Genomic DNA, 24,472 nt, shown 5'->3' on the forward strand with positions numbered 1-24,472 from the left:
GGAACCAGTCTGTTGTTCCATGTCCAGTTCTAACTGTTGCTTCCTGACCTGCATACAGGTTTCTCAAGAGACAGGTCAGATGGTCTGGTATTCCCATCTCTTTCAGAATTTTCCACAGTTTATTGTGATCCACACAGTCAAAGGCTTTGGCATAGTCAATAAAGCAGAAATAGATGTTTTTCTGGAACTCTCTTGCTTTTTCGATGATCCAGCGGATATTGGCAATTTGATCTCTGGTTCCTCTGCCTTTTCTAAAACCAGCTTGAACATCTGGAAGTTCACGGTTCACGTATTGCTGAAGCCTGGCTTGGAAAACTTTGAGCATTACTTTGCTAGCATGTGAGATGAGTGCAATTGTGCAGTAGTTTGAGCATTCTTTGGCATTGCCTTTCTTTGGGATTGGAACGAAAACTGACCTTTTCCATCCTGTGGCCACTGCTGAGTTTTCCAAATTTGCTGGCATATCGAGTGCAGCACTTTCACAGCATCACCTTTGAGGATTTGAAATAGCTCAACTGGAATTCCATCACCTCCACTAGCTTTGTTCGTAGTGATGCTTTCTAAGGCCCACTTGACTTCACATTCCAGGATGTCTGGCTCTAGGTGAGTGATCACACCATCGTGATTATCTGGGTCATGAAGATCTTTTTTGTACAGTTCTTCTGTGTATTCTTGCCACCTCTTCTTAATATCTTCTGCTTCTGTTAGGTCCATACCATTTCTGTCGTTTATCGAGCCTATCTTTGCATGAAATGTTCCTTTGGTATGTCTAATTTTCTTGAAGCGGTCTCTAGTCTTTCCCAATCTGTTGTTTTCCTCTATTTGTTTGCACTGATCGCTGAGGAAGGCTTTCTTATCTCTCCTTGCTATTCTTTGGAGCTCTGCATTCAGATGAGAATATCTTTCCTTTTCTCCTTTGCTTTTCGCTTCTCTTCTCTTCCCAGCTATCTGTAAGGCTTCCTCAGACAGCCATTTTGCTTTTTTGCATTTCCTTTCCATGGGGACTGTCTTGATCCCTGTCTCCTGTACAATGTCACGAACCTCTGTTAGGGACCAGGTAAATTTCAGATCAGGAACGTAGTTTCTTCTTCCCACCCCTCCAAATTTTGCCAGTTTCTCGAGTATGTTTATCATTCTGTCTTATGCAGTCCTTGAGTATCTTTCAGGGAGATGTCACTTTGTTACTCTGTGTCATACAGTTTCCAGCTGGAGTCTTAACCCCTTGGCTTTTGAGCCTGCACAGACTAGACCCAGGCCTCAGGTTGGGGCACAGTAGCAGAGGCATCAGGCTGATGTTAATACAGGCCAGTGCTGCCTCTCTGAAATGCTCTTTGAAGTAGGGACACAAGACATTATAGCTGATGAGTCCTATGCCATCCTCCTCTCCAACAGATTGAAGACAGTAGGAGAACAGAGCCCATTTCCTGCCTTGCTCTTTGTTTTCTCATAGTTTCTTTTCTAATAATCTTCTTTAGAAAGTACTCAGGAAACATTTATTGCAGTGAATAATGATGATTTGTATGTCCTTTATGATCCTAAAATCTTTTCTGAATTTAGCATGTAGAATTATACAGCTGGAAGGAACTTCAGAGACTTTAAAAATTCCCCATGATTTGGAAAATGACAAAATTGAAACCCAGAACAGTTAAGTATCTTGTCCCAGATCACACAGCTAGTTGGTTACCAAATCTGACACTGGGAGCCTAGTCTCCAGGCTCTTGGTTTGGTGCTCCTTAGGAAGCTGCTGCTGCTGCTAAGTCACTTAAGTTGTGTCCGACTCTGTGCAACCCCATAGACGGCAGCCCACCAGGCTCCCCTGTCCCTGGGATTCTCCAGGCAAGAACATTGGAGTGGGTTGCCATTTCCTTCTCCAATGCATGAAAGTGAAAAGTGAAAGTGAAGTCACTCAGTCGCGTCCGACTCTTAGCAGCCCCATGGACTGCAGCCTACTAGGCTCCTCCGTCCATGGGATTTTCCAGGCAAGAGTACTGGAGTGCGGTGCCATTGCCTTCTCCGCTCTTTAGGAAGACTGAGCGTTAATTGAGACTGTCCTATCAGGTGCCAGCTTCCATAGAAATAGACCACAGTGAGGCATACCCACCACAAAATAACCAAATGAAGGCAGTTAGCCAATATTTGCAGGCTTTCTGAACAGTTATTGTACAAGTTTGCAAATTCAACTAAACTTTTTCAAGAGATTTGAAAATATTCTTGAATGACACTAAGGACTTGAACATTTTGCAGGTTATCCATCATGAGTGTTTTGATGCTGCTATAGCTCAGAGTTTGAAAGATTAATCTGAGTTTGGAAGATTATTCTTTTGGTAGAGAAGCTTGGAACAATGAGAAATGTTAAATAGTTAACAGTGTGAATCATAGAGAGTCATTGGGAAAGTATCCTGAAATACTCAGAAAACTTTTTAAGGGCTTGATTGCTGGAAAACCTGTGATTGCAGAGGGTAGTGTGTCTTCGTATGTTGTGCGACGGAGATAGAGAAGCAGGAAAATGGAAGCAGCCGTGGGAGAGAGTCACCATCCTGTGAGTAATGAAGGAGAGAAAAAAAAGAAAAGTAGAGAAAAAAGCCAAGAACTCTCAATGTATCAGCAGAGACTGAGTGGGAGATTGAAATCAGAAAATCAGAAAGTTCACAGTCGTTATCTCCTCTTCTTGCCAGCTAAAAATAAGATATGACAGAAGCAGCTCTGCTTAGAGCTAGAGAAGTGAAAACTCTGTAAAAGAAATGACTGATTTTGTTCACTACCCTTTATCTAAATGTAAACATAAGTCAATCCTTGAAGATAACCCTGGATGGTGTCCCTAGTTGTGAAGATTAGGGTGGGAACATGGCATCACAGAAGCTCTGTTAGTCTTGATAAGTCTCTGAAGCATCATGCCTTTGCTTTTGAAATACCAATGTGCTCATGTAGATAAGACACTCATGTTTACTTCAGCAAGCCTTATTTCTAAAATGTTGGTCTTTGGGATCTTAATAAAATTTTGTCAATGGCTAAATGAGATGGTGGTATGGAGCTGGGTTTTGACAAGAGTTGTGAAGTGCAGTGGGGAGGGTTTCAGCCAGGGAAGCAGATGGACCTGAGTTCTGCTGATGAGTCTTTTTCTCATGGTGGTGTGTTCTGGAGGACAAGTCTTGTAACATGCCTGTCATGTCCATTTTCTTTTTGGATCATGGCATGGGGTGGGAGAGATGACCTCAGGTTTCATCTGGTTCTAACATTGTATGATGCTTTCTTCTGTGCCTTTTCTGTGGACTGTGGTAATATCTGATCCACAAATTAAAACCAGGCATCCACTGTCCTGGACCTTTGGTTGTTTGGCAATTCAACTGGTCTTGAAATTCCCTTAATCCTACTAAGCCACCCCTCCATTGATAGGTTGCTATTTTGTGTATTCATTATTTTGACAGATAGGAAAAGGTCTAGTCATATGAGCAGATCCCTTTTAATGAATTAGCCAATCAGTGTATTACCTTCCTAAATGGGGTAAAAATTATTTGTCTAGCATAAGATATATTGATTCCAGAAACTTCAGGCAATAGTATAAGGGCATATGTGTGTGTGTCTGCATGTATGTATGTGTTGCTTATAAGGGAGAGGAAAATTACACAAATCTGCACGGTCAAATCAAGTGTTACTACAGTACTTAAGTAATGTCATTTTTCTGAAGCAACTGTGAAGGTTTTAGTTTTTGTAAATTTATGACTCTTTGGTTATGGAGACCTATTCGAATTAGCTCCTGTAAAGCAGGTTTAAGAATTTATGTTTAGGACTGTTCTTCACCACTTCTGGTTTGCCTCTGTCCAATTTGAATCAAATTTTGCTCAGATAAACTCTTAAAACTCTTAATATGCCTCGGTTTATCTTTTAGCAGTTATGGTGTCAGAAAAAGGAATTAAAGGAGACCCAGTTGGTCTCTAGGAGCAACAAGCAACAGGTGTGGGTACCTGCTTGATTCTTGCTCTCTGTCTTTGGAGGTCGCGGGTAAGTCCCTCTCGGATCTTGGATAGTACGTCCACAGCTTTTGCAATATGAGCTTTCAGACTATTTGAGCATTTCCTTTTTGGACTGATCCTGGAAACTAGCTAAAGTCGAACTGGGTCTGGATTTGGATTGGTTCCAACTTAAAAATTAGACTGGATTCAAGGTCAAACTGTCTGACTTGAACTGGGGTCAGTGTGAGGCCTCAGATGAATAAAATTTTGGTATAAGGCTGAACAAATAAGTTAACTGTACCAAAGATAGTCTTGAATTATAGCAGTCACAATGGAGGACTTGTTTGCTGGAAGTTTTATTTACTACAAATTTATTTTCACTACCAATGATCAGTTTGTTAAGTCTGTTTCTTCCTGATTTAGTCTTGGCAAGTTGTATGTTTCTAGAAATTTGCCCATTTCTTCTAGATTGTCCAGTTTGTTGGCATATAACTGCTCTTAGTATTCTTTTATGATTTTTTGTGTGTGTGTTTCTGTGGTGTCAGTTGTTATTTCTCTTATTTCAATTGTAATTTTTTATTTCTTTCTCTTTTCTTCTTGATGAGCCTGGCTAAAGGTTTATTAATTTTGTTGGCTTCCCTGACGGCCCAGACAGTAAAGCGTCTGTCTGCCTGCAACGAGGGAGACCTGGGTTTTATCCCTGGGTCAGGAGGATCCCCTGGAGAAGGAAATGGCAACCCACTTCAGTACTCTTGCATGGAAAATCCCATGGATGGTGGAACCTGGTAGGCTACAGCCCACATGGTCACAAAGAGTCAGACACGACTGAGTGATTTCATTTTCAAAAGAAGCTCTTGGTTTCATTGTTTTTTCTATTTTTTAATCTCTATTTCATTTATTTCCTTTTTAACCTTTATGTTTCCTTCCTTCTGCTGACTTTGGCCTTTGTTCTTTTTTCCTAATTCTTTTAGATGATAGGTTAGGTTGAGATTTTTCTTGTTTCTTGAGGAATGCCTATATCACTATGAACTTCTCTCTTAAAACTGCTTTAGCTGTATCCCATAGATTTTAGAAAATTGCATATTCATATTCATGTGTCTCAAGATATCTTTCTAATTTCCTCTTTGATTTCTTCATTGACTCGTTTTTTAGTACTCTGTTGTGTAGTCTCTAAGTGTTTGTGTTTTTCCTGTTCTTTCTGTGATTGATTTCTAGTTTTATACTGTTGTATCTTGAAAAAAAAATGCTTGCTATAATTTCTATCCTTCTACACTTGTTGAGACTTGTGACCTAGCCTGTGATCTGTTCTGGAGAACATTGCATGTGCACTTGAAAAGAATATCTATTCTGCTGTTTAGGATGGAATGTTCTCTCTCTCTCTCTCTCAGTCTCTCTGTCTCTCTCTCTCTCTCTATATATATATATTAATTTCCGCTGGTATAATGTATCATTTAAGACCACTGTTGCCTTATTGTCTGTCTGGATGATCTGTCCGTCCACTGATGTAAGGGAGGTGTTAAAGTTCCCTACTGTTATTGTATTATCCCTAGTTTCTCCTATTGTATCTGTTACTGTTTGCTTTATATATTTAGGTGCTCCTGTATTGGGTGCATATATGTTAACAAGTATGGTATACTGTTCTTGTATTGATCGCTTTTAGTATAAGGCCCTTTTTTGTCTTATATACTTTATAAAACAAAGTTATATAATTTTTTAAGTATAGTATATAGTATAAAGTTATATATTTGTTTTAAAGTCTATTTTTTCTGACATAGAATTACTACCCCTGCCTTCTTATCTCATTTTCATTCGCTTTTTTTTTTGTTGTTGTTGTTCTTTCATTGCTCAGAGGGTAAAGTGTCTGCCTGCAATGCAGGAGACCTGGGTTCAACCCCTGGGTTGGGAACATCCCCTGGAGAAGGAAATGGCAACCCACTCCAGTATTATTGCCTGGAGAAACCCATGGGCAGAGGAGCCTGGTAGGCTACAGTCCACGGGGTGGCAAAGAATTGGACACGACTGAGCAACTTCACTTTCACTTTCATTTGAAACAAATGCATCTGTCTTCTCACTTTGACTGACTTTATCTGTCTCTATGAAATAAGGTGAAACCATTACCTATCCCAGTCTTGAAAGGGTGTCCTGTGTGGGAACATCCCTAAATAGTCTGTTTGTGCCCAGTGGCTTTGTTAAGGGAGATGATCTGAGGTGAATAAGCATCATGTCTTCCCCCAGGATGTGCTGGCAGCAGTCACCTTGGGGGAAGGTAGGCTAGAGATGGAGGGGTTAGAGTCAGAGCCAAGATTCTCCTATGCTCAGTTCCTGACACCAGTGTGTTGGGGGTGGAGTGGGAGTCTCAAGGTCCTGGAACAGAGCACTTAGGTTTGGTTTGAGCGGTTTCCATCCCCTCTTAGAAGGAATGTGCACTCCCCACCCCAGTGTTGGCATTTTTGCCCCACTGTGGAGCAGCACTGGAGCTAGGGGGTCCAGAGTAGGTGTTTAGTGTGGTCCTTATTGTGTGCTGGGTTAATCCTGGCACACTATTCAGAGATCCAGACCACCTCCAACCTGATGTGTCTGCAGATGCCAGTAATCATCACCCTCTCCCTGTTCAGTGGTAGTGCCAGGTCCAAGCCAGCTCCAGTCCCCCAACTACACACTATCCTTGGCAGTGATACCCTTTATCCTAGTGAGCTGTGCCAGTACTAGAGGGACAAAGTGGGCACTTGGTTTGGCTGGTGTGCGTGCTGGTGTGATCTGAGTCCCAGGCAGTTTCAATCTGCTTCCTCTACCTTGCACCTGGGATTAAGCAAGCATTTGTGCACTCTTCACAAATAGAGTCTAGGTTTCTAACAATCTTCCTGTTAGTCCCACTGGTTTGTGAAACAGCTAAGGTGACTTGTCTTCCTGGTTTTGAACCACAAGGCTGGGAGCCTGATATGTGGTTTTAACTGCTCACTCCCTATGGAAGATCTCTAAACCCATGTAATCCGCCTTCTCTTATGTGTCCCCTGCCAGGGGCACAGGTCTTGACCTGATTGCTTCTCTTCCCTTCCTACCTTGACACCATGCTGATCTTTCTTTACAGCCTTGGTTGTACAGGAGTCATTCAGCCAGTCTCCAGTTTGTTTTCATTGAAATTTGCTCTGCATGTAGATTCATATTTTTAATAGTATAATGTATTTCACAAATGGATGTTACAAAAGCCATCCTGTAAAGGACACTCATAATGTGTTGAACAGGATCCTGGGAAGAGGATGATGAGAAACGTTGCTGTTGCTGACATCATTGCTCTTTGGCCTTTGAGGTTCAACCTGCTCCCTTGCACATTGGTTAATTTGCCCACTTTTGCCTTCCAAACATGAAAGATTAATTTCAATGCTAAAGTCTCATGTGGCCATAGGGCTTTATGTCTAAAGAGGTAGAAGAGGAGCCTTTTGACAAGTCACCTGTAGCCATGGAGGTTATAGAGCCGTCTTGAGATTGACTTGCTTTTTCAAGACAAAATTGGAAATTCAAATATTGTGTTAAAGTCACTGTGTCTCCATGCCACCACTGACCCTACCTCCTTCCTTGCTCTCTCTTTCCACATGTAGCTTTATTTTTAATGCATTCTTGGGGGTTAGGTGAGCTCAGCACCCTCCTGCTCTACCATTTTGATCTCTTCTCTCTAGCTCTCTAGTTTTCTGGATTTAATGAAATCATTTTCTTTCTTTCTTTTTTTTTAAAGAGTCCTCCAATTTTTAATTTAACTAATTAATTTATTTATGGATGTCATGGGTCTTCATTGCTGTGTGGGCTTTTCTTTAGTTGCAGTGAGTAGGGGCTACTCTGTAGTTGCAGTGCACAAGCTTCTCATGGTGGTGTCTTCTCTTGTTGTGGAGCACAGACTCTAGGGCACTCGCGTTTCAGTAGTTGTAGTACATGGGCTCAGTAGTTGTGGCTCCCAAGCTCTGGAGCAGAGTAGTTGTGGTGTATGGGTTTAGTTGCTCCATGGCATGTGATATCTTCCTGGATCAGGGATCAAACCCAGATCTCCTGCATTGGCAGGCGGAGGCAAGACAATGGTGGTAACACTGAGCCACCAGGCAAGCCCTGAAGTCATTTTCTTTCCTCTTAAGCTGTATATGACTTCCAGTAATTTTGTAAAGTATATTTCTATAAACGGAACTGAAACATCTACCTTTTCTCCCTATTTGATCCCTTCAGAATTCAGAAACTTATTGAGTATTCTTATTTTAATGGCAATATAGTTATTTGCATAAGTTCAGTAGGAATCTGTGCTACTTATAACAGGAGACAACTGGAATCATAGGTTATATCACTAAGGCTTTGACGAATGTCATATTTGAGAATATGCATAAAGTCAGATATGACCAGGTAGTTTTGAGGAACTAAGGTTGATTTTGTGAAGTCATTCAAAGTTCCTTAGAAAAACTGGCCTGCTACCTTGCTTAGAGGGTTCCTGGCAGCCTTACCCCATAAGTAAGGAAAGTCACTTCCTGGTAAGCCCAGGAACATCAGAATATTTTGAGTACCATGAAAAGAGAGGAATTTGCCCAGATCTGTAGTATTTCAGATGGAGTCTGATGGTGAATTCTTGGCTTGGCTTCTTAGCCTGAGAAGGCTTTTTAAAAAGTCTAATCTATGATTCCTTCTGAAAAGTCCTAGAAAAGCAGATTTTAAAATGTTTATATGGTCAATCACTATTGTTGCTATATTTAAGTGACTAATCAGGTCAAATTTAATGAGACTAGGCTTATTTTGCAAACAGGTTAGTCTTACTGTGATCATTTTTGATAGATTTGAGGATGATTGTAGAGGAAAGAATGTCTAAATAAAATATTATAACACAAATGATGTTTATCAGATTCTAGTTTTGTTTATTTTCTTTAACGTTTTATTGTATATTTGTAAACTGAATTAAATCCTGAATTCTAGTTTCCTCATATATCTGGTTACAACTCTGCAAACTTACATTTCCAGTATTCTTCCACCCTTCTTTTATGGAATCACTAAGAACAAAGACTGCCCCACAATCTTTTTGGACGTGACCTTAACAGATCCTCCTCACTACTCAGAGGGCAGCCAAATGGCAGAGATTTGAGCCTTGTGTCCACATTCCTCAATTAAAAAGAGGTCCTCCAGACTTGGAAGTGCATACTGGTTGGAGATCTAAATTTAAGTGACTAGGAAAATTCCTCTCCAGAAGCAGACAGCATCTTGTGGTAGACAGTTCTCCCAAGATCATGGATCAAAGTCTTCATCTCCAGTGTAAAACATTCCTTCCGTTTGCCTTTTTTGCTAACTTGTTTTTTTTTTTTTCTTTCTTTTAATACACAAGAAGACAATATACCTTAACTCTGGCAGCTATTACTGCTAAGGCCATAGCTGCACAACAGAAATCCTTATGTTTTCTTTTTAAGGTGATTTTAGAGAATAGAATTGTCTTATTTACTGACTGAACAAGAAATAGTCTGTGCTGTGGAATATAACCTGATGGATCAACACCTCTGATATTGTAGCAAATACAAAAAAAAATAACAAATAAACCGCTTGGCTAGATGAAGTTGATGCCCCTTTGGGTACATTCTTTGATTTATTTGAAAACCAACTGATTTGGTTCATGGGGTCCCTGGCTGAGGAGTGTACTTCAGTCTCTTGGTATTATCCTCCTAACAGTTTTCATCATAGTCTCCCTGGTGCACTATGGTCTGTCAAAGGTCTTAAATGCATGTTCATAACCATCAGCAGTAAATCAGATGGTCTCACTGTGCTTAGCGAAACCAAAACAAGATGAACAATGAGATAAATAGCAATAACAGTTTTTCCACAGATACATCATAACCTATGAGTTTCGCAGTGAGGAAAGAGCAACTTAACTCTGTTAGTGACTTATAGTGATGCTAATAGCACATTTGTGGCCAGTCTCTCACATAGGAGTGGATGATCCAAAGCGAGGAATTGTTAAATTAATTAAACAAGGAGGCCATTAGACTGAGGTGGCTCTAATGCCTTGGCAGCCTACATAAGCAAACCAAAATCTCAGCCTATAATCGCCTCAAGGTTTTGAAATCAAAATACCAAGAACAGCCAAATCACAAACAGCCAACCAGGCTTTAAGCTATAATTTAAGCTACAATTAATAATTGCCTTACTTTGATTCTGCCTTTCCTCTATGAAAGTTTCTCTCCAAGTTCCTATTGGTGGGCCCTCCTAACCAGTTATGAGGTACTGCCCAATTTGAGTCAGATTTTTTGCTCAAACTCTTAAGAAGGTAATTTACTTTGAGTGATTAGGGGTTATTAATCAATTAATTGAATAAATAACTTTATTAATATAACAAAGAACCAAAATAGCAGTGGAGGAGACGGAGAGGACTATTTAGGAAGTAAGATAAACAGGACTGGTGAGTCATGTTTCCTGCAAGCTTTGGAGAGATCTGGTGGTGACATCTCTGGGTCTGTACTCCAGTGTTTTGCTCTCAGTGGAACTCAGTTACCCTCCTCACATGTCTTTTCTGTTCTGATACCAACTGACTTCTCCTTCCTCGTACTTCCTGCTTCTTGACCAGTTCAGTCCATTTGGAACTTTTTGCTACAGTTCCCACTACTCACACATTATTTTTTAAAAAAAATACGTGTCTTGGTTCAAATTTCTGGAAAGTTAGTCTGATTGATCTGGTTTCTTTTTGTGAGCAAGGCCATACAGGTCTTTGCCCAGACCTTGGAGTGGTGGTCCTTTGCATCAGCTGAATGAGAATGTGAAAGTCAGTAGGGTTACATGAAAAAACATGACTGCCTGTTTAGTAGAGGCTGTGGGTGGGATAGTGTCCCTTAGAAGGACATAGAGGGAGGGCAAGCACACTGGCTGTTACATCCACTTAATCACCCGGGGTAAGTTTCATGATAAATCAAAATTTCCAATGACAACCTCATTTCATCCACATAAGAACACTGTGAGGTATGCTTGGCCGGGATTATCTCCATTTTGTGAATGAGAAGACAGAAGTTCAGAGAGAATGGTTTGTAGACATTAGTACAGCATCTTACTTGTACACTTCAGTCTCAAAATATTAGAGATGGAGAATAAGATTGTGGTCCAGCCATCTGTCGCTTCACTTGCACCAAATACCCTCTTTACATGTATGCAGAGACCCAGACAAATTGCCATGAGTTGTCCACTGTGGAATCTATTACATTTATTTGAAACAAAATGAGTTTCAGATTTCATTTAATGTAAACCTTGGGAGACTAGCAGGAGTCCACTGTTTTAACGATGTTGGCTGAATTATAATCCTGTTCTATTTTTCTTTATACCATTTTATTTTCCCTTTACAAAGAAATCACTTGAGATTACAGAATGAAAATTTGAGATTATGCAGCAGAATTTTCCCGAATTTTTCAAGAGCCTTTAGCTGCTCTGTGTTCCTAATCCTCAGTTTAACTACTACAAGGCTTGGTTCTTCCCCACCAAGTTCCTATAGCAGTCTCAAACATTCTGTGATATTGATGCTACTGAGAAATCCTGTTTCTGTAGACCGCAGGTGCTTTTCAAGGTGACCCAGCCTCACCAGAGCAGATCAACGACTAGACAGTGGAGAGAGAGCCCTGAGAAAAGAATCCAGTCAAATGAGCATGGAATTTTCACTTCAGCCACTATTTAGATAGTTCTTTCTTTCTGCAACTCATCCTCCTTTATTATATTGCAGTCTCTAGGTTCTCACAATACCACAGAAAATGTAGCCAAAACACAGTTTTAAAAGCATGGCAAAGATTTCTATTCGTAAGATTTCCTTTTGAGACTTAGATTCGGAATAGCCATGATGTCTTTTTTGTTTGTTGTTTTTTTTTGTATTTTTTGGCTTCACTGAGTGGTATATGGGACCTCAGCTCCCTGACCAGGGATTGAACCCACACCCCATACAGTTGAAGTGCAGAGTCTTAACCTGTGGACCTCCAGGGAAGTTCCCTATTTTTTATTAATATCTTGTGTGGATCCTATGTCAATTTCTCTGGTTGCCTCTCTCTTTCAGGTTTCTCTTAACACAGACTACATGGGATACACACAGGAGCATGTGGCTGCCAATGAATATGGGGCTGCTGGCCTGTCAGATAAAACAGGTAAATAATCACAGAACTTCTATAAAGTGTTGTTGTTTTTTTTTAATAGCAAATCTGAAGTTGCTTGCTAAATGTGAATGAAATTAAGAATTTAGGTGGAGTGTGCTGAAATAAGATTCATTTGATTTTACAAAACACATGAGATCATCTACAATAATCTAGGAATCAGAGAGTTCAACAGTTGGAAACTACTTGGTTAGGTGCGTCCCTAAGGTTTACATGTGAAAAGTGAAGGAGAAGGATAGGTGTTAGCTCTTCTATAAATTTTTGGTAGAATTCAGCTGTGAAGCTGTCTGGTCCTGGGCTTTTGTTTGCTGGAAAATTTCTGATTACAGTTTCGATTTCCGTGCTTGTAATGGGTCTGTTAAGATCTTCTACTTCTTCCTGGTTCAGTTTTGGAAAGTTATACTTTTCTAAGAATTTGTCCATTTCTTCCAAGTTGTCCATTTTATTGGCATATAGCTGTTGGTAGTAATCTCTTATGATCCTTTGTATTTCTGTGTAGTCTGTTGTGATCTCTCCATTTTCATTTCTAATTTTGTTGATCTGATTCTTCTCCCTTTGTTTCTTGATGAGTCTGGCTAATGGTTTGTCAATTTTGTTGGTGGGAATGCAAACTAGTACAGCCACTATGGAGAACAGTGTGGAGATTCCTTAAAAAACTGGAAATAGAACTGCCATATGACCCAGCAATCCCACTGCTGGGCATACACACCGAGGAAACAAGAATTGAAAGAGACACGTGTACCCCAATGTTCATCGCAGCACTGTTTACAATAGCCAGGACATGGAAGCAACCTAGATGTCCATCAGCAGACGAATGGATAAGGAAGCTGTGGTACATATACACAATGGAATATTACTCAGCCATTAAAAAGAATACATTTGAATCAGTTCTATTGAGATGGATGAAACTGGAGCCCATTATACAGAGTGAAGTAAGCCAGAAAGAAAAACACCAATACAGTATACTAATGCATATATATGGAATTTGAAAGATGGTAACGATAACCCTATATGCGAGACAGAATAAGAGACACAGATGCATAGAACAGTCTTATGGACTCTGAGGGAGAAGGTGAAGGTGGGACGTTCTGAGAGATTAGCATTGAAACGCATATATTATCATATGTGAAACAGAATGCCATTCCAGGTTCGATGCATGAAACAAATGCTCAGGGCTGGGGCAATGGGATGACCCAGAGGGATGGGATGGGGAGGGAGGTGGGAGGGGGGTTCAGGGTGGGTAACACATGTAAACCCATGTCTGATTCATGTCAGTGTATGGCAAAAACCACTACAATACGGTAAAGTAATTAGCCCCCAACTAAAATAAGTAAATTCATTAAAAAAAAAAAAAGTGAAGGAGAAGAAAGTGGAACGTAGACTACAATACAAGCTGTAGTCAGGGATTTCGGTTCTAACCATGGTTCTGCTGGTAACTGGTTCCCTCACCTAAATTAGGGAACTGACTTAATTTCTCAAGGTAGGTGTTTTCGGTGATAAAATCAAGGTTTTTGACTAGGTGATCACTAAGGTCTTCTTCAGTTCAGTGACTTATGACATTTGTCACAGGAGAACCAGTTCTTCACATTTTCTTCCTTCAGCCTGATTGCAATTTCTGAGATCATAAGTAAAACCTAATCAGCTGATGTTGAGAAGATTATTCACAGTATACTCTAATCATCCTGGACATCTTGTTCTGTTCTTTTAATCTCTACTATTTTTCCCCCTGAGGAATTTGAGACTTACTTGATGCACTTCATAAACTAAGAAGTGGTACATTTTTTAAAAATTGAAATCACCTTTAAGAATTTTGCAAAAATGTATTTAATTCTAGGAAGTGAAAAACTAATCTTATTTATACTTTCTTTTGTATCAATATAATAATTTAAATGCAGCACAGATTACTTATTGGAACTCAAAAGACAAGGTAGACAAGAACTATATTTATGTACTTATCTTGCCTTTAAATTAACTGCCCTCCCCCACTTTTCGCCTGAGCCCTTTGGTTGCTATAGAAACTGACATGCCCTCCAACTGAGATTCTCAGGAGACTTAATTGCAGTCCCAATTTCATAAACTCTCTATTAACCTTTGCCTAACAAATAGATACGTATACGATGTAAAACAAGTTGGATGAATAGTTTAAAGTGATGCATATATTTTTAGGTTTCGTGTGCCCAATGTTCTGTTTCAGTCGGTTAAACATTTATAATAAGTGTGTTAGGGTTACTGTCTGTTCCTTTTTAGAAAATGCTGGGTTTAATATATACATATCTAAGAGATCAGAGTATTTCTCAGGAAAGGTTCAGAATGGAAATTGAATGTGTCTGTATAGATTTGGATACATTTAGATATGCTGTGTGTGTGTCTTTACAACGTGTGTTTGTCTGTGTTGGGCACTGTGCTTAGTGTTGAATGTGTCATCTCATTTACTTCTCTTGTCAGCTCTATGTAGCAAGTTTGGGGATGTCCACCATTTTACAGCTGAGGGACCTGAGAGTTAGGGAGTTACAACTCCCATGGCTAGTCAGTGTCAGAGCTGGAATGAGAACCCAAACCTGTTAGACCCCATGTGTGAGTGCTTAGTCATTTCAGTTGTGTCCGACTCTTTGTGACGCTATGGACTGTAGCCTGCCAGGCTCCCCTGTCTACGGGGATTCTCCAGGCAAGAACACTGGAGTGGGTTGCCATTTCCTCCTCCAGGGGATCTTCTCAGGGATCAAACCTACATCTCTTATGTCTCCTGCACTGGCAGGTAGGGTATTTACCACCAGTGTCACCTGGGAATCCCTGTTGGAGCCCAGCACTATTAAATGTGCCATATGTATTCTTTTGTATGTTTCTAGAAGTTGCCTGGGGATTGTGTGCAGGGTTCCAGAGAAAGTCTCCTTTTCCAAGTGAATCATTCATTCATAGAAGCAGGGCAGATGGGTAAACAAGGCATAGTCCTTGATCTCAAGGAGAGCCTGGAGGCAGGGTTGGGTTTGAGTGAGAGGAGAAAACAGACATGGAAGTATCGTTACAAATTGCTAAGACTTAGAAGACGGATGTCACTAGCTTAAAACCTTAGCCTCACCACTCAGTCATATTCAAAGACACAATAGCTTAAATGTGAAATGACTGAAAAACAATTTAAACTCTATGGAAGTTTCTCTAAGATTGCCAAAGGCAGTCCTGTTTGTACAGCCTAACAACAGCTATTTCCTCTCCTTCCCCTATATCTCACACCTGAATTAGCTGCCATGGCATCAGCATGTGGACAGCTAATGATTCCAGCACCATTTGTTGAAAGTTCTACCCTCTTTCACTGTAAGTTTCCCCAGACTGTCTCACAAATTTGGTGTGTGCTGTCTGTCTAGTTGCTCTCCAGTCCCCTCTCAGGCTCATCTCTCTATTAACATTGATTGGTTTAACCTCTCTGATGGCTTTCACTTTCCTTATTCTGCCATCACTTAAGTTTTATACAATGGCTTGCTTGGGAACTGGCTAAAGGCTGGGGTTTTTCCTTAAAGAAGAGATGGGTTAGGGGAGAAGACAGCAGACACAACTCAGTATCTTAAAATCTGTGCCACAGAGAAATAAATTTTATGCAGTGGGAGACAGAGAAGAGCAGATAGGCATTCTTATCTGAGGAGTGAGAGGGAGGGATTCACAGAAGCTGATCTTTTGAAGGTTAATTGGGTATTTTCCAGGTAGCAAGGGGAGAGAGGTGAGAGGTCAACGTATGTCAGAGTTCATTGGCATACACAGGTATAGTGTATTTGAAGGCTATATAAATGATTCTTTTTGAGAAAAGTTGAAAATATTTAAAAGAGAAAAATATAAATGAGTTATTTTGAAAAAGACAGTTAAACTAAGATGCTGCTGCTACTAAGTCACTTCAGTCATGTCTGACTCTGTGCGACCCCATAGATGGTAGCCCACCAGGCTCCCCCATCCCCAGGATTCTCCAGGCAAGAACACTGGAGTGGGTTGCCATTTCCTTCTCCAATGCATGCAAGTGAAAAGTGAAAGTGAAGTCGCTCAGTCATGTCCGACCCTTAGTGACCCCATGGACTGCAGCCTACCAGGGTCCTCAGTCCTTGGGAGTTTCCAGGCAAGAGTATAGTCAGAGAGAATTTAGTCAAGCCTTCTTCATTTTACTATCTAGGAGATGGAGACCTAACAATGCATTATTTTTATAATTATTGAAAACTAATCTATTTTTCAAATGCTTTTTTAATTGAGGCATAATTAATGTATAGTTTTATGTGTTCCAGTTGTATAACACAGTGATTCACAATTTTTAAAGGTTATGATCCACTTATAGTTTTTATAGGATATTGGCTAAATTCCCTGTGTTGTACTGTATATATATCCTTGTAGCTTATTTATTCTATACATAGTAGTTTATACCTTTTAATCCCTTACTGTCTTGCCCGTTCCCACTTCTTCTCCCTATTGGTGACCATTAGTTTGTTCTCTGTATCTGGGAGTCTGTTTCTCTTTTATTATATATGCACTAGTTTGTTGTATATTTTAGATTTCACATATAAATGCTTATCATACAGTATTTTTTTCCTCTGCCTTTTTTCAGTTAGCCTAATACCCTCCAAGTCCATGCATGTTTTTGCGAATAGCAGAATTTCATTCTGTTTTATGGCTGACTGATATGTATAGTGGGCTTCCCGCGTGGTGCTAGTGGTAAAAAAACCCTCCTGCCATTGTAGGAGCCTTAGGAGACACAGGTTCGATCTCTGGGCCAGGAAAATCCCCTGGAGGAGGGCACGGCAACCCATTCCAGTATTCTTGCCTGGAGAATCCCAGGGACAGAGGAGCCTGGCAGACTACAGTCCATGGGGTCTCAAAGAGTCGGACACGACTTGGTGACTGAACAACATCAACAACCTAGGAGTGTAATTGTTGAGCTATATGGTAGTTCTATTTTTAGTTTTTTGAAGAACCTCCATACTGTTTTCTATAGTGACAGCATCAGTTTACATTCTCACTATTAATGTAGGAGGGTTCGTTTTTCTCCATGTCATCACCAGCATTTGTTCTTTTTGATGATAGCCATTCTGACAGGTTTGAGGTGATTTCTCACTGTGATTTTGAATTGCATTTCTCTGATGATTAATGATGCTGGATGTCTTTTCATGAACCTATTGGCCATCTGTATGTCTTCTTTTGAAAAATGTCTGTTCAGGTCTTCTGCCACTTTTAAAATCAGGTGTTTTTTTTTTTTTTGATGTTGAGTTATATGAGCTGTGTATATATTTTACATATTAGCCCCTTACCAATCATATTATTTAGAAATATTTTTTTCCATTCTGTGGGTTGTCTTTTCATTTTTTTTTTTATGGTTTCCTTTGCTGTGCAGGTGGTTTTAATTTTAATTAGATCCCATTTGTTCACTTTTGTTTTTATTTTCATTACTCTAGGAGGTGGATTTCAAAAGATATTGCTGTGATTTATCTCAGAGAATGTTCTTCCTATGTTATCCTCTAGGAGTTTTACAGTATCTGGCATTTAGATATTTAATCCATTTTGAGTTTATTTTTGTGAATTTAGATATTTAGATATTTAATTAGATATTTAGATATTTGCATTTAGATATTTAATCCATTTTGATATTTAGATATTAATCCATTTTGAGTTTATTTTTGTGAATGGTATTGGAGAGTGTCCTAATTTCATTCTTTTTCATGTAGCTGTCCAGTTGTTCCACCACCACTTCCTGAAGAGACTGTATTTTCTCCATTGTATATTCTTGCTTCTTTTGTTGTAAATTAATTGATCACAGTCGCATGGGCTTATTTATGGGCTTTACATCCTGTTCCATTGATCTGTATTTCTATTCTTGTACCAGTACCATATTGTTTACATGGCTGTAGCTTTGTAGTATAGTCTGAAGCCAGGGTCTTCAGACTATATAGTATAGTCCTCCAGCTCCATTTTTCTTTCTCAGGATTGCTATGACTATTTGGGGTCATTTGTGTTTCCATACAAATTTAAAATTTTTTTTGCTTTTGGTGTGTGAAAAATGCCACTGGTAATTTGATAGGGATGACATTGAATCTGTAGATTGCCTTGGGTAGTATGGTAATTTTGACAATGTTGATTCCAATCCAAGAACATGGTATATCTTTCAGTCTGTTTGTGTCATCTTCGATTTCTTTCATCAGTGTCTTATAGTTTTCAGAGTACAAATGTTTTTACTCCTTAGGTAGGCTTATTCCTTGGTATTTCATTCATTCTTTCTTTATTTTTTTGCTACTCCATATGGCATGCAGAATCTTAGTTCCCCTATGGGGAAGTGAAGAATCTTAACCCCTGGACAACCAGGGAAGTCCACCTAGATACTTTATTCTTTTTGATGTTATGGTAAGTGGGATTGTTTCCTTGATTTCAGTTTCTGATCTTTTGTTAGTGTATAGGAATACAAGAAATTTCTGTGTATTAATTTTTTACCCTGAAATTTTACTGAATTCTTTGATGATCTCTACTAGTTTTCTGGTAACATTTTTAGGATTTTCTATGTGGAGTATCATGTCATCTGTAAACAGTGACAGTTTGACTTCTTTTCTAATTTGGATTCCTTTTATTTTTTTTGTCTTCTCTGATTGTCATGGCTTTGACTTACAAAACTGTGTTGAATAAAAGTAGTGAGAATGGACCTCCTTGTTTCATTCCTGATCTTAAAGGAAATACTGTTTTTCACCATTGCAGATGATGTTAGCTGTGCGTTTGTCATACATGGCTTTTATTATGCTGAGGTAGGTTCCCTCCATGCCCAGTTTCTAAAGAGTTTTTAATCATAAGTTGGTGTGGAATTTTGCAAAAGCTTTTTCCGCATCTTCTGAGATGGTCTTATGGTTTTTGTTCTTCATTTTGTTAATGTTATCACACTGATTGATTTGCAGATACTGAAGAATCCTTACATCTCTGGGATAAATTATACTTGATTATGGTGTTTCATGATCCTTTTAATGTATTATTGGATTCAGTTTACTAGTATTCTGTTGAGGATTTTTGCATCAGTGTTCATCAATGATACTGGCCTGTAATTTTCTTTTCTTGTCATATCTTTGTCTGGTTTTGGTATCAGGGTGATGGTGGCCTCGTAGAATGAGTCTGGATGTGTTCATTCCTCTGCAATTTTTTTGAAGAGTTTTAGAAGGACAGGGGTTAATTCTTCTGTAAATGTTTAATAGAATTTGCCTGTGAAGCCATCTGACCCTGGACTTTTGTTTGTTGGAAGTTTTAAAGTCACAGTTTGTATTTGAGTACTTGTTATTGCTCTGTTCATTCTCTTTTTCTTCCTGGTTCAGTCTTGGAAGGTTGTTACCCTTCTAAGAATTTTTCCATTTCTTCTAAGTTGTCTAATTTATTGGCATATAGTTGCTTGTAGTTGTCTCTCATGATCTTTTGTGTTTATGTGGTATCTGTTGTAACTTCCATTTCTGACTTTATTGATTTGAGCCCTTTCCTTTGTTTTCTTGATAGCTCTGACTAAAGGTATTTTTTTTCTTTTTAATTAATTTTTTTGTTGAAGGATAATTGCTTTACAGAATTTTGTTTCTGTCAAACCTCAACATGAATTGGCCATTGGTATACATATATCCCCTCCCTTTTGAACCTCCCTCCCATCTCCCTCCCCGTCCCACCCCTCTAGGTTGATACAGAGCCCCTGTTTGAGTTTCCTGAGCCATACAGCAAATTCCCGTTGGCTATCTATTTTATATATGGTAATGTAAGTTTCCATGTTACTCTGTCAATACATCTCACCCTCTCCTCCCCTCTCCCCATGTCCATAAGTCTATTCTCTATGTCTGTTTCTCCATTGCTGCCCTGTAAGTAAATTCTTCTGTACCATTTTTCTAGATTTCGTATATGTGTGTTAGACTATGATATTTATCTTTCTTTTTCTGGCTCACTTCACTCTGTATAATAGGTTCTAGGTTCATCCACCTCATCAGAACTGACTCAAATGCATTCCTTTTTATGGCTGAGTAATATTCCCCTGTGTATAGGTACCACAACTTCCTTATCCATTCATCTGTCAATGGACATCTAGGTTGCTTCCATGTTCTAACTATTGTAAATAGTGCTACAGTGAACAGTGGGACACATGTGTTTGTTCCTTCATTTGTGTAGTATTTCTCTGCCTTTTCATTTTTTTTTTAACTTATTGTGTTTGAGGTCTCCTTTTCCCAGGCTTCAAGGTTGAATTCTTTTCTTCCTTTTGGTTTCTGCCCTCCTAAGGTTGGTCCAGCGGTTTGTGTAAGCTTTGTATAGGGTGAGATTTGTGCTGAGTTTTTGTTGTTTGTTTTTCCTCTGATGGTCAAGGCTGAGTGAGGTGGTAATCCTCTCTGCTGATGATTGGGTTTGTATTTTTGTTTTGTTTGTTGTTTAGATGAGGCATCCTGCACAGGGTGCTACTGGTGGTTGGGTGATGCTGGGTCGTGTATTCAAGTGGTTTCCTTTGTGTGAGTTCTCATTATTTGATACTCCCTATGAATGAAGCACAAGCTGGAATCAAGATTGTCAGGAGAAATATCAATAACCTCAGATATGCAGAGGACACCACCCTTATGGCAGAAAGTGAAGAAGAACTAAAGAGCCTCTTTAGGAAAATGAAAGAGGAGAGTGAAAAAGTTGATTTAGAACTCAGCATTCAGAAAACTAAGATCATGGCATCTGGTCCCATCACTTCATGGGAAGTAGATGGGGAAACAGTGAGAGACTATTTTTTTGGGCTCCAAAATCACTGCAGGTGGTGACTGCAGCCATGAAATTAAAAGATGCTTGCTCCTTGGGAGAAAAGCAATGACCAACCTAGACAGCATATTAAAAAGCAGAGACATTACTTTGCCAACAAAGGTCCTTCTAGTCAAAGCTATGGTTTTTCCAGTAGTCATGTATGGATGTGAGAGGTGGACTATAAAGAAAGTGAAGTCTCTCAGTCATGTCTGACTCTTTGCTACCCCATGGACTGTAGCCCACCAGGCTCCTCTGTCCATGGGATTTTCCAGGCAAGAATACTGGAGTGGGTTGCCATTTCCTTCTCCAGGGGATCTTCCCAACCCAGGGATCAAACCCGGGTCTCCCACGTAGCAGGCAGACGCTTTAACCTCTGAGCCACCAGGGAAGCTGAGTGCCAAAGAATTGATGCTTTTGAACTGTGGTGTTGGAGAAGACTCTTGAGAGAGTCCCTTGGACTACAAGGAGATCCAACCAGTTCATCCCAAGGGAAATCAGTCCTGAAGATTCATTGGAAGGACTGATGCTGAAGCTGAAGCTCATATACTTTGGCCACCTGATGTGAAGAACCGACTCATTTGAAAAGACCCTGATGCTGGGAAAGATTGAAGGTGCCAGGAGAAGGGGACGACAGAGGATGAGATGGTTGGATGGCATCACCAACTCAAGGGACATGAGTTTGAGTAAACTCCGGGAGTCGGTGATGGACAGGGAGGCCTGGCATGCTGCAGTCCATGGGGCACAAAAAGTTTGACACGACTGAGCGACTGAACTGAACTGAACTGAACTGAGGGTTAGTTCTCTGATAGTCTAAGGTCTTAGAGTCAGTGTTCCCACTCCAAAGGCTCAGGTCTTGATTTCTGATCAGGAATGAAGATTCCGCAAGTGGTTTGCTATGGCATTAAGTGAGATTAAAGCAAATATCCCAAAACAAGAAACCAAAGATGAACCCCAGACAAATGGCAGTTATAAAATCAGGTAAATAATAATTAAAATAATGGAATATACACATATACATATACACCCATGAGCAAAGTCAAAACAGTCCAACAAAAATACAATAGATTGACCTGGCGAACAAAGGAAATAAAAATTATATTTACCAGTTAGTAACAAAACTAACTAAAGCACGAAGTGGAAAGCAAAACTAAAGCAAGGTGCCAAGTGGGTAATAAAGCAATGAAAACAAACTAACAAATATGTTGAGAGGAAAGGAAAGAAAGAATAGATATGCAAAGTTAAATCGAGGTAGATGAAGAAGATTTATAATACATTAAAAATTAACTGGAAGGGGAAAAGAACAGTAGGAAAGGCAAACAAAGGAATAAATGTAGAAAAAATATAATAGGTTTAAAAAAATTAAAAGTTAAGATTGTAAAAAAGAAAAAAAAAATGAAAGAAGAAAGAAAATAGGAAAAAAACCCTCCACAGAACTGCGAAAGCCCAAAATATATGCATAAGTTTATAACAATAATAAAAATTGTGACTGAATATACACATATACCCATAAGCAAAATCAAAACAATCCAACAAAAGTACAATAGATTGACCCAGTGAACAAAGGAAACCAAAAATTATGTCTACCAGAACAAAACTAACTAAAGCACAAACTGGAAAACAAAACTAAAGCAAGGTGCCAATTGGGGAATAAAGCAATGAAAAGAAAACTAACAAATATGTTTGAGAGGGAAGGAAAGAAAGAAAAGAAAGAAAGAATAGCTATGCAAAGTTAAATAGAGGTAGATAAAGAAGATTTATATACGTTAAATATTAACTGTAAGGGGAAAAGAACAGTAGGAAAAACAAATGAAAGAATAAATGTAGAAAAAATAATAATAGGTTTAAAAAATTAAAAATTAAAATTAAAAAAAGAGAAAAAAGGAAAACTTCTCAGAACTGCAAAAGTCCAATGTAGAGGCAGGGGTTTGTAACACCAATAAAAAACGTGAATGAGAAAAAAAGAGAGGAAAAAAAAACCTCAAAAGCTTAATTAGATTTCATAGTGCCAGTAAAATCAACAAGTACAACAGAGGGGGGAAAAAAGGGAGAAAAGAGAAGAAAATCCAAAAGAATCTACAGAACCAGTCAAAACATAAGAATAATAAATGTTTTTCTTGAGTCACTGCCGTCAGAGTCCTTTCCCTTGCTAAGAGTCACAGTCCACCTCACCTCCCTAGGATGCCCTCCAACACTGTGCCGGTCTCTGGACCTGTTGTGGGGGCAGTTCAGATTCTAATCTGATCCTACTCCTCTGTGTTCTTGCCTCCAGCGTCCACGGCTATCGGAACTAGTACATTTTCTTTTGTGGGAGCTCTTAATGACCTTTTATATATTCCATAGACACAGAGTCTGCCTAGTTGATCATGCGGATTTAATCTGCAGCTTGTACAGCTGGTGGGAAGGTTTTAGGTCTTCTTCCTTAGTCACACTGCCCCTGGGTTTCAATTGTAGCTTTATTTCCACCTCTGGATATGGGTTGTCCACTGAGGTTTGCTCCTGAGGCTGTCCTGGAAGACTTGGGTTTGCCCCTGTGAGGGCCAGTTGTGGAGGTGGTACAGCTGCTTGGGTTGCAGAGGTTCTGGCAGCACCAGGTATTCAGGAGAGTTGACGGCTAGGGCAGCAGGAAATATAGTGCTCTAGAAGGATATGGCAACCAGTATTGGCTAATACACTCCAGTATTCTTGCCTGGAGAACCCCCCTCCCTGACAGAGAAGCCTGGCAGGCCACAGTCTACAGGGTTGCAAAGAGTGGGACACTATCAAAGCAACCCTGTGTGCATAGACGCAAGACTTTTTTTGCCTGTGTGCAGCTCTGCCCCAGTGAGAGTTGAGTGTGAAGGTGGCACAGTACATTTGGAAAACTCAGCAGTGGCCACAGGACTGGAAAAGGTCAGTTTTCATTCTAATCCCAAAGAAAGGCAATGCCAAAGAATGCTCAAACTACTGTACAACTGTGCTCATTTCACATGCTAGCCAAGGTAATGCTCAAAATTCTTCAACTGAGGTTTCAGCAATATGTAAACCAAGAACTTCCAGATGTTCAAGTTGGATTTAGAAAAGGCAGAAGAACCAGAGAGCAAATTGCCAGTATCCACTGAATCATAAAAAAAGCAAAGGGATTCCAAAAAACATCTACTTCTGTTTCACTGACTACTCTAAAGCAGATCACAACAAACGATGGAAAATTCTGAAAGATATGGGAATACCAGACTACCTTGCCTGTCTGCTGAGATACCTGTATGCAGGTCAAGAAGCAACAGTTAGAATCAGACAGGAAACAATGAATTGGTTCAAAATTGGGAAAGAAGTACATCAAGGGTATATACTGTCACCTGCTTATTTAACTTAAATGCAGAGTACATTATGGGAAATGGTAGGCTTAATGAATCACACGCTGGAATCAAGATTTCAGGGAGAAATATCAACAAGCTCAGATATGAAGATGCCACCACCCTAACGGCAGAAAGGGAAGAGGAACTAAGAAGCCTCTTGATGAAGATGAAAGAGGAGAGTGAAAAAGCTCACTTAAAACTCAACATTCAAAAAACTGAGATCACAGCATCTGGTCCTATCCCTTCATGGCATATAGATAGGGAAAAAGTGGAAGCTGTGACAGATTTTATTTTCTTGGATTCCAAAATCACTGTGGAC

The 24,472-nt window shown here is 39.6% G+C and overlaps 1 protein-coding gene and 1 long non-coding RNA gene across 2 annotated transcripts in view; both read left to right on the forward strand.

Moving 5' to 3' along the window:
* LOC145537992 (uncharacterized) overlaps positions 1 to 24,472 on the forward strand; it is a 279,729-nt gene that overhangs the window by 77,152 nt on the left and 178,105 nt on the right. The window contains exon 4 of the mRNA XM_081569171.1: positions 11,986 to 12,073. Within this exon, the coding sequence (XP_081425297.1) occupies positions 11,986 to 12,073 (88 nt within the window). The remainder of the gene's footprint in view (positions 1 to 11,985; positions 12,074 to 24,472) is intronic.
* LOC145537997 (uncharacterized) lies at positions 16,885 to 22,048 on the forward strand. Its single transcript, XR_014076563.1, has 2 exons — positions 16,885 to 19,245; positions 21,533 to 22,048. It is a non-coding gene; the product is annotated as an uncharacterized LOC145537997 (long non-coding RNA).

This window comes from Giraffa tippelskirchi, chromosome 2 (genome assembly GCF_054371585.1).
Source record: "Giraffa tippelskirchi isolate mGirTip1 chromosome 2, T2T-mGirTip1v1.2.pri, whole genome shotgun sequence".
Classification (NCBI taxonomy): domain Eukaryota; kingdom Metazoa; phylum Chordata; class Mammalia; order Artiodactyla; family Giraffidae; genus Giraffa; species Giraffa tippelskirchi.